The 11239-nt window shown below is 37.0% G+C and overlaps 1 protein-coding gene across 8 annotated transcripts in view; it reads left to right on the top strand.

The window, feature by feature from the left end:
* Positions 1-11239, top strand: part of ADGRB3 (adhesion G protein-coupled receptor B3) — a 471033-nt gene that overhangs the window by 369481 nt on the left and 90313 nt on the right. For all 8 annotated transcript variants that reach the window (XM_080388812.1, XM_080388813.1, XM_080388817.1 and 5 more), the window contains 2 exons: positions 57-160; positions 3485-3587. In XM_080388812.1, coding sequence (XP_080244938.1) covers positions 57-160; positions 3485-3587 — 207 coding nt within the window. The remainder of the gene's footprint in view (positions 1-56; positions 161-3484; positions 3588-11239) is intronic.

Here is an 11239-nt window from a genome sequence, read left to right as displayed (position 1 = left end):
ATTGTTTTAATTGCTGGAGGATTTTTTTCTTCATGGTTGTCTGTTGTAACCTACAGATCATGGAATCATCTGGTACACCCTCAGTGACCTTAATAGTAGGCAGTGGTCTTTCATGCTTGGCCTTGATCACCTTAGCAGTTGTCTATGCAGCGCTATGGAGGTATGTAATGGACAAAGCTGAATGTGAATGCATAGTTATATAAAGTTGAATTAATATTTAAAGAGCACATTAGGTGCTCTTCTCTTTCCCCACCTCAGTGTGAATGGTATTGTTCTTTCAGTGGGGTATTCATAGTGCCAAATAATATTTTACAGGATTCTTCTATATGACATGTTTCATGTGAGGCTTCTGGCCTATACCTTTGACTGTTTTTCCTCCATTTACATTTTAATACAAAACTTCTATGTGATAAAAATGACATATTAAAGTGCCACGCCAGATATTGCAGATTTAGGGAGGTTCAGTCAAATGGTTTTGAGTTTATCAAATTCATTTATAAGTTTCAATGAAGGTCACAAAATTAAGTAGTCTCAAATAGTGTGGTTCTACATTCCAGTAATAGACTTTCTTTCCATCCCGAGTTTACTCTATTAAAATAATATATTGACTTAAAAGTACAATAGATATTTATGAAGTAAATTAATTTGAGTTGTGATGAGAAATAGTATGTCTTAGTGTAGAAGTAGAAAAGTATGAGGAAAAGTCATGTAAATAAAAAATATTTTTTAACAGTGAACATGGGTTCTCATATAGCTTTTTTCCATAGTAAAAGAAAAACAAGTTCTTATGCAAGTAAGAAGAAACACAGGGAAAAAACAATAGTTTTTAGGGTAACATAAACTTAACCAATAAAACTTTGCTTTTAAAAGGAGCATGATAATTTTACACCCTAATCTCTTTCATTCTCTTATGTAGCCACAGAGACTCACAGGATCAAAAATATATGTAATAAATATAGAATATCGAGTTACATAAGTTATATGTACAAGTATAAAAATTAACAGCTCTTGTCTGTCAAAGCTAAGAATGAGATTATTTCAGGATATAATTCCCATCTGAAGAATTATAATGTTATTTTTGCAGTCCCTGATATATTTAGCACTTGGATGGAAATACTGTCATGCTCAGTGGAACTGATGTTCTCCATTATTTAGATTAAATATAAGGAAGAATTTTTTTACAGTGAAGGTGGTGAGACACTGGCACAGGTTGCCCAGAGAAGTTGTGGAGGTCCCGTCCCTGGAAGAGGTCAAGGTCAAGTTGGATGGGGCTTTGAGCAACCTGGTCTAGTGGAAGGTGTCCCTGCCTGTGACGGGGGAGTTGGGGTTAGATGATCTTTAAAGGTCCCTTCCAACCCAAATCAGTCTATGATTCTATGATTATGGTAACTTTCAAGCAGAGAAAAAAAATGTATATGGTAAGTTATGGAACTAGTGCAGGTTCTGCATCCAGCTGAAGAAAAGGTACCTCATATAGATCTCAATGTTCTATCAGTAAGATATTTTGAAAGTAGTATGACAACAGAGGGGCCTGTCATTTGAATCATTAAAATTTGCCTTCAACACATGTCTCAAGAGCACATAGCAACCAGCTATAGTGAGAATCCAGACAATGAAGATTTTATGTATATATGCTTTATATATATATATATATAAATATGGGGGTAGGGATAAAATTGATATTTTGGCTTTATGTGTCTATTTATATTTTGGAACACCCACCTTCCCTCTGAATGGCAGGGCCTGTTTAGAAGTGATATAAGGTAGAGGTATTCTGGTCAAAAGAAGGCCTGTCTGAGCATTCTGTTACGGTTGATTAATTTGATCTACCCAACTGAAAATTCAAAATGAAAAATAAATTCATTGTCAATCTAATATTCCCTTCCCTTCCCTTCCCTTCCCTTCCCTTCCCTTCCCTTCCCTTCCCTTCCCTTCCCTTCCCTTCCCTTCCCTTCCCTTCCCTTCCCTTCCCTTCCCTTCCCTTCCCTTCCCTTCCCTTCCCTTCCCTTCCCTTCCCTTCCCTTCCCTTCCCTTCCCTTCCCTTCCCTTCCCTTCCCTTCCCTTCCCTTCCCTTCATCAATAGCAGGCTGGCAGAAAGACTAAGACCTTCCCTGTTTGAGTCAATGCTATGAGCTCCTGCTTGCACTATATTTACTCAACCACTAAGATCCTTTATAATCTATAGACACTCAGTGTTGGGAACCACCCCAGGTGAATCAATAGTTAACAAGTTGGGAAGTAGAAGCATACTGACTGTGCATTCGAAGGCACTAGACTTTCTGTATTTGATTGCAAACAGATAGAACTAATCTTAAAAACATTTATATTTTAAGGAAAAATGTGGGTTGTGGTACTAGGATTGTTTTGTCTGTTAACTAAAAAATGTAGTGATGTTGTGTATAGCTGAGAATAAGCAACTACAATTCATCTCATGTTCAAAGTTCAGCATTTCTCATGGGTTCAGCACCCTTTGCTATGACCTCCTCAGAGTGTCAGCGATGGGTGTACAGCTCAGGAAGAGACAGCTATATTAACTAAGCTCCAGTGAGAAGCATATAGTATAGGTCATAGAATATGGCATGGTCTTCAGAGGAATGGAGCACCCTTACCTTTCACTTACTTCATTAGTCAACATTTACTCTGGCAGCAGCTATGAAAATCAGGTCAGTAAGGTACTTTGCTTGAAACCATAACCATGCTCTTTCTGTCCTACAGCACATAAAAGGCCATATATAGAAAAATCAGAGCATTAGTGTCTTGTAGAGAAATAGGTGATTCATGTTAAACTTACTTGTAAAATGAGTATGATAAGTTTGCAAGAGAGACTGTGTGATGCTTACTGCTATAATTTAATCTTTCTGCACAAACAGCTATTTTTTGGCATTAGATTTTATGACGGTGAAGATATTACAGTATTATTGTTTCTTCATATAAATTAATTTGTAAATGTGGTGGTACTTCAAGATTAATGTTATCGTTATCCGGATAACATGTTCCAAAATGCACTGGCATAGTATCATCAACAAACCTGCATCTTACTTATGCATCATGAGCCACATCTTCTGTTTATGTAAATCACCATATTTTTGCTGAAGTTAGTTATTGTGAGTGTCTATTCCAGCTGTGGATATTCCCAGGGATGAGCAGGGAGCATAAGAAGTTCCTGACATTGAATGCATGCAAGCCCGTTATCAGTATGGAGTTAGAACTGTGTTGCCAGCAGTTTTTAAAAGAAACATTGATAATTATTTTTAAAATATACCAAGATACTAAGAGGGAATTGCAGAACAGGTATCAAAATATCATGGATGTTATGTCTGTAATGTGATAGCTCCCTGATACTCTTTTTGAGCACTTGAAAGAGAGCTCTTACCTTTCAGAGTACCTCCAATATTTAATGCAAGAATTGCATCAAAGCTTTGTATGAATTACTAGTTGTTTTCCTTTTGGAAAAGCTGTACCCTCTCTTTGTTTATTTGAACAGGTACATCAGATCTGAGAGGTCAATAATCCTAATAAATTTCTGCCTGTCTATTATCTCATCAAATATCCTTATCCTGGTTGGACAAACTCAGACACATAACAAGGTATGATGATGGATTCTATTAAATTTGCCCTTAAATATTGATAACTTTGTTTTACTTGTGTTTAGCTTAAAATAATTACATCCATTTAGTCCTATACTCATAGGACTTGGCTTTTTTAAAAAAAATATTAACAGACAAGGGAAAATATTTACTGTCTTTTGTAGGCTTTTTTCCCCCTCAAAAAATCCCTGTTGGTATTGTTCCCTCTGGATAATCTGTGTTCTCTGTGGTAGACTTCTATGTTTTGTAACTAAATTTCAAAGCAAAAAAGTTCAAAGACTCAACATCAAAAGCACACATTCCGATTCATTATAATAGTTGTAATAGGATTGTCCTATAGTGTTTTTGTCTTTTTATTAACACACTGGTACTCAAAGGCAAGTAGAAATTGCTTAGAAGTTAGAGTACTACTCTTGAAAATGTGCAGAAACAGTCATCATAACAAGCTATAGGACTGTTAAATCTCTGACTGATGTAGCTATAAGAAAGTAATAACCCTGCATACCTTGCTTAGTGATATATTGCTGATTTATTACTAATCTGTCCTCGGACTTTTTCTGAACGTAGTTGTTATTTGTCCCTCTCCTGCAAAGCAGGGCTGTGTCAGTGTTTTGAGGCATCACCCAGTACCTAGTGATGCTAGGCAACTTTTAGAGGTGGCAATAAGTGCTTCAAATTAACTATGGCTACATGATAGCTTGGAATAGAAAATAGGATGTAATTAGTGAACAGGACACTGTGATAAAATGCTGTTGAGGTCTGTAGTAAGCAAGTAGCTGTAAACTAATTCTTTATCCATATCCCACTGCATTGAAGTACATAATGCACTGCTCATCTTAATTTTTCCAATATCTAGTGAAACACATTCATCATCTGCTATAGGATAACTGCTGTTTCTACAACACACCTATAGTTATTCCTATAGTTATTAATTTATTTTTTTCAAATGTGTGCTTAGAAGTTTAGCTGCCAGAAGTCACATAAATTCAATGCAAGTCACACAGCTGTACTTTGTAAAACATACCCAAACCAGTCATTTCCAACATAAAATTTAACAACATTATTAAAATTAAGGTATTAATATGCTTTAATTTTTTGGTAAAGGTATAAACAAAAAAAAAAATATGGGTTTGCAGAAGAAACTCATGTTACTCTTACAGATTTTATTAAGGGGAAAAAAAGTCAGAAATGCACAAGCAACTTCAGAGAGCCAGAGTGCAGAAGGATTAAGCCTCCCTAGAATTTCGGCACCATCATACATAGTCATATGTATTATTTTATTATGTATTTCAAGAAAAAATGTGGTTCAGCAGCTGAAAGTTCCTGTGTATATAGCCACTGCGGAATCAGGGTTTGAGGGCATCAGTTTGACTGTGTTTGATAACATGCTCTCTAGGTATGCTGGCAGACTTTCTCTGATGCTTGACTCGGGGAACTCTGGACTAAAACATGCTCTTAATCCAGTTACTTTCTTTTAATCTTAATCTCCTTGAGCTCCCTTACATCTGCTTCCTGAAATCCTGAAAGTACAGTGATATTATATTGACTTACATCTGAGAACAGCAGATCCTAAAAACGGAGGTGTTCAGAAGAAATAATAGAGAGAATAAACAACACATCACAAAATTTACATTTTGAATATATGGCCTGAAATATGACTATAAAATACCACCTTTTACAACACTTGTCTACTTTTTGAGTCCGTGTCTTGCTTTTGATATATGTACCATGCAGGAACTTCCAGCTAGGGAGTACCTTTAATGGATCAAATGCAGAATACACTTTTTATACAGAGGAAGATATTCCTTGTTACAGACCAAAAATCTTTCTAGCACTATGTCCACTGATATGTGAATATATGGTAGCTCCAACAGGCTAGCCTGTGAATGCACCATCCACAAAATGGCCAGCGAAAGCCACTGTTTAGCAAAAGCCTATTCAAATTAAAGTGGTCAGATCCAGGTATGACTTCAGTATGTTTGTAAGTAGGGATGCGTTTTGGCATTAGATGTATTTGAATTCAAGTTATGAAGTTTTTGTTTGCAAAGATCATATATGGCCAGAGGAAGCTAGTGTTTGATTTTCAGTCCACAGAGCTAGATTACAATACTGACATCTGTAGGAAAAATTATGTTTTCATTTTGCTCAGCTGGAAAATTAAATCTGTAAATGGGAACTTCAGAAAGCAAATTGGGTCCTTACCTATGGTTTAAGATGAAAAAAACATTTTAGATTTGTTTCTGAGATTTTATTATTGCCTAGAAATTAAACCATTTGGGGGTTTAGTGCTTGTCTTAAAATTTGGGGAGAAATCTGGGGAATACTTTATCACGACAATGTAATACTCAGGTCAGCAGAAATTGTTTCCTGAATATGAGGTGGTATTTTATGACAAGAAGATAAGCTCAGTTTTTTTAATGTATCAGAGACAATTTGAGAACTATGATAGGCCAAGTCTGTACTCTGCTCATATTATTCATACTGTTCTCATATTATTGAGGCACCTAGTTAATGTCCATATGATGCTGCTGTTCACAAATTTGAAGAATGCCTCTTTTTTCCATGCTTTAGTTTGGCTTTGCTTCTAAGTTTGAACTGTTCCCAGCTCTGTATTTGTGTATATTCCCTTTGAGAATAGGTGCTTGTAAATGTTATCAAAGCTGAATTCCAGTTTAAAGTTGAACAGTGTGTAAAGTAAGCATACTGAAGGTGTATTTATAACAAACAGCATATTGTCAGTCTGTTTTCAGTTTGTGGTTTTCTCTATCTCCATTAAACACTACACCAACTACTTCTATTCATTTCAATGCTATTCAATCTCCAGGAAAATTCTGTGGTTCATTTTAGTATGCCCACTGACATCTGTGACAAAGAAAAAAATTTGTGTCTCTTGGTCTGGAGAACTGCAGGTTTTTCTGTTATTTTCTTTCTGGTTTATGTAAATTATAGATACTTAGCATGTCAGGTTTAGCTTCAGTCTTTGAAGGATGAGTATATCCTCGATGTTTTTACAAAAGCTTCTTTTAGTGAAGACTAAGTGATCCAACTAAGTTCTGCCTCTTTTCAGTAAAAAAGATCATGGTATTTCCCACAGGCAGAAATGGACAAATTATTTTCAGAGGACATGCAGAAGTGGTTTACGTTCTTTCAAGCTACCATAGCTTTTCCATTTCTAATATTGCCTGTTTAAAAGTGATTTTTTTCTCCAGTTTCAGTAACTTGAGGATATCAACATTATACCAGAGGTTTAGGTCATTGGGCTTTTTAGCTTGCTGTAGAATAGTTTGTGATGGGAGGCATGGAGGGGAGTAGATGTCTCTTAGAAGATCTGGATTGGGATAGCAAGAAAGCTTTTTGTCAACAGAAAAGCCTTGATCCTTTATTCCTTCTTAGCCAAACGTGTTGTGCATCTTATTGAAAGACACAGCTGAGAAATGTTCTGCTTTTTTCAGAATGTTTCCCCAAACCTTTCAAATTGGAGAACTTTGTTCAAAGCCTTCTTAATGTTTTAGACTGTGTAAGAGATTTCTGTTTTGTCAGATCCTGTTTTGAAATACAGGTCACTGAGGGCTGAATTTATAAGAATATTATGAAATTAATTAATTATCGTGCTTAAATATATTCGGTGTTATGCTAGGCATGAGACGCACATTAATTTACTTTAGTATTTCTTTCTGTCTCTTGTTTTCTGTGTTAAATGTTAGCTAAATAATGGTATTTAAATTTGAGGGTATGCAATTGATACACTGGAGATAGCCCTTTAACAGCTGAATTTCATTGTAACATTGAAATTAAGCCTTCTGAACTAAGGAAGGGTAACACTTTTCATATATAATCTAACATCTCAAATATCTGTTCTTTCACAAATACTATGAGGTGTCTCTAACATCTACAAAAGTGTTATATATTTACTCTGAAGAGACTGACAGTTTTCCTTGAGGAAATATCTATCAGTGATTTGTAGGTTTCACTGTAAGGTAACTCTTCTGTATTATGTTTCATAATGTTCTTCTTGCCATCAAGAAAAATGGTTGTATTTCTTCTATATTTGAACCTTTAATGCTTTAGCTATAAATCTTTACTATGCTTCTGATCCCATTTAATGAATAGGTTTCTACGCCGAATACATTATTGATTAACATTATGTGGATTTTTTAATAAATTCTCTTTCCTTTCCATACATTCGGAAAATACCTTGATTTTTTTCACAGTTCTGCCTAAATAAAAACACATTAGCTATTTGATGTAAAAGTTCTTGTTTACCTATTTTTCCTGTGAAGAAAGCAAAGATGAACACAGTTTAAAATAAATCATGGAATTCATTCTACATATGGGCAAAAGTTAATTATTTTCTGTATTGTCTGTTTCTGAGTGTACTTAAGAGCTTGTTGATAGAGTTTGGGTCACTTGTGAGAAAAAGGCATATTTTTAGAAATGTCATAGGACTTTGTATATTTTGTTAGCCGTATTCAGTTGTATGTGTGCCTACCAAGGGAAGAACAAGGAAGACGTTAAGACACAAGGCAAGATTTAGCAACCCTGATATGCTGTGTCACCCCTGTTTAATTGCAGTACTGAGTTTATTATGCTTACTATTACATTTTGGAATTTGTCTTTTAGATCATACCTGAAAGGATATGAAAAAGCCATGTCCTGACCAATTAAAGAACATAACAGAAACAATCAGTAGTTTTGATAAGTGCATGAACAAGTAAAACCCCCATAAAATTATGTAAATAATAAGATTTAAATGTTCACTAAATAGGCTGACTGGACAAAAATACCCCCAATTTAGGTTTTTTGTTTGTTTGGTTGGTTGGTTGGTTTTTGAGGGTTTTTTTGTTGTGTTTTTGTTTTTTTTTTTTTTTTTTAAATAGAGGTTGTAGGCTGAAAGAAGCAAATGGAAGTGTAAAGGAGTTGAGAAGCCATAACTTCCCATTCCCACAGCACTCTGAAGCTTTAAAGCAGCTAACTGTTTAACTAGAGCTCCCTCCAGTTTTGAGAAACAGTGGGTGGCAGGATCCCCTGAGAACCTGCAGATGTTCAGGTGGTATTAATGCTGCCTCCAGCCATGTGGTTCTTGCCCCCATATCTGCTGCTGCCTTACAGATGCAGGCATTGTAGCAATATATCTCCTAGGAAACAGCAAGGGAGACCTAGAGCAGATGGAATGGACAGAGAAATGATGCTAACACAGCATTAAGATTGTGTTAGAAAATCAATGAGGAAGCAGGGAATTTAGTATGCCAGGCAGTAGCAGTCTGTGTTTCAGGTCTTGCCCAGAGAACTTCAGGGGAATACCCCTCATTTCAGCAGCTGAAACCCAGGAAAATATGTTCTATTTTTGCCAGTACCCGACTTCCAAATCAACACCTACTCTGCTGATTGTCATTTCTTTCTTTGTGTTATAGCTTTTTGAACAGCTGAGCCACAGAGTCTCTGCTATGGGTTAGCCATCACAGAATCACACCAATAAATAGGTCAGCAGTCAGAGTGTGCTGCACCTTAACATCTGCCTGCTGTGTATTTGGGAACTCAGAAACAACAGGAGAAAAGTCCACTTAACTGAGCAACTCTTATTAGGAGTAGGTCTGTTTAAGCAACACTCTTTTACCCCTCCAAATTCTGACAAAAGCCATTAACATCAGCTGAATTAACTATCTGCATTTAGATTCTCATGAGAACTTCTGGGAGCATATCTTTCTTACCCAAGATCAATAAACGTTGTCACTCATGCTACTGTTACCTGCCTCGGAGGAGAAAGTAACATTCTTCTCAAAAGTGCCTGCCAGTCTGATTCTCAAAATACATCAACTTTCTAATTCAGTTCGTTATTTCTAAACAAAACAGACATTTTCATTGTAAGTGGGTTACGGGGAAGAAATTGGGTAGATAGCATGTACTCTCTGCCTGCAATCCCCAGAAACTTTTTAAGAGCTCTGTGAACTATAGAATCACAGAACTGTCCAGGTTGGAAGATCATCGGTTTTGACCTCATTCTCAAGGCAGGGTCAGCTGTAAGGTCAGAATGGTTTGCTCAGGGCTTAATATAGTCAAGTCTTGAAAAGGCATGGAAACTGCACAACTTCCTTGGGAAAGCTGATCCACTGCTTGACAGTGTTCATGGATAAAATGTTTTCCCATATATCTATCTAGTCTGGACCTCTTCTTGTTTCAATTTATGCCCATTGTCCCTTGTCATCCCACCACACATCACTGTGAAGAGCTTGGCTTCATCTTCTCAATGACCTCTCCACAGGCACTGACAACTGCTGTTAGATGCCCCTGAAGCCATGTCTTCTCCAGGCTGAACAAGTCCACCTTCCTTAGTCTCCCTTCACAAGTCGTGTTCCAGCTCCCAAGCATCTTGGTGGCCTCTGTTAAAGTCACTACAGTTTATCAAGTCTTCCTTGTATTGGGCAATCCAAGTGTATTAGACACACTATTCTAGACACACTAATGAGTGCTGAGCAGAGGAGGACAATCCCTCAACCTAATGGTTGTGCTTCTCTTAATGCAGCCCCAACTGCAGTCAATCAACCATTTGTGCTGCCAGAGGTCACTGCTGACTCACATTCAGCTCACCGCCCATCCCTTCAACCTGTTTAGGTCTCTCTGAATGGCAGCCATGCCCTTAGGCAAATGGTGTGGTCCCCCAGTTTGGTGTTATCTACAAACTATATGAAGAAGCACTCCACTGCCAATTCCAGCTCAATGACATTAAACATAGCTCCCTGGATAGACCCATGCAATACTCTGCTTGTTATCTGTCTCCAGGTAAATTGCACCCATGAGCCATTGTACTCTAAGCCAACCATCCATCCAGTTTTTCATCCATCTAGTTGTCCACTCATCCAACTGTGACCTCCTAGTCTGGTACCAAGAATATTGTGAGAGACTTTATTGGAGCTCATTTTAATGAGCTTTATTCTGAAAAGCAAAAGTGGCGTTAGTTTGGAAATCCAAAATTTACTGAAGTTTACCCATGAAAGACTGTGTCTGACCTATGACTCACACTGGTGCCAGCTCTAGTGTCTCTTCTCCCACCCACCTAAACAACCACACATTGCACATGTGTGCTGAGGAATGTTGCACAGGTGTAGTCTACTCTCTCCTCCCTGGTTGTGGTGCTGGGCTTAGGGCTGGCATGTGTCTCTCTGGTGTTCTGCCTTACCACAAAAAAACCGCATAGCTCAGACTTTCCTGAGGTAACCCTCTGTTGTCATACTCTTCCCAAAATGGTGGGCATTTTCCTCCTTGCTCTTCAGGACCTGTTTAGAGTACTTTTTTCCCTTCTAGAATTCACCTTCGCAGCCTGGAGGAAAATAGCTCATTCTCTCACAAACACCTGTTTGAATAATTTCAGACAATCTGTTGATGACTCAAGCAGCTATTTTGGGCTTCACACCTTTTTTCTACTTCTCTTTTGCTTCTTTGTTGAATTTCAGTGGAAATAGAAAAGCAGTCAATGGAAAGTAGATCAACCTATAAACAGTTAAATGTTCATTGCTTTTATTTACATGGTCTTAGTTTTAATAAAGAGGAAAACATAAGCACTTCTAGGTGGTAATAGTAAAAAGGATTTTTAAATGAAGACACCATAAGAATAGACTTCACAAGACTAAACAGTTTAAGTAATAATGTAACAGAAA

This window comes from Falco punctatus (genome assembly GCF_963210335.1).
Source record: "Falco punctatus genome assembly, chromosome: 5".
Classification (NCBI taxonomy): Eukaryota; Metazoa; Chordata; class Aves; order Falconiformes; family Falconidae; genus Falco; species Falco punctatus.
This window is presented reverse-complemented; position numbering and strand designations above follow the sequence as displayed.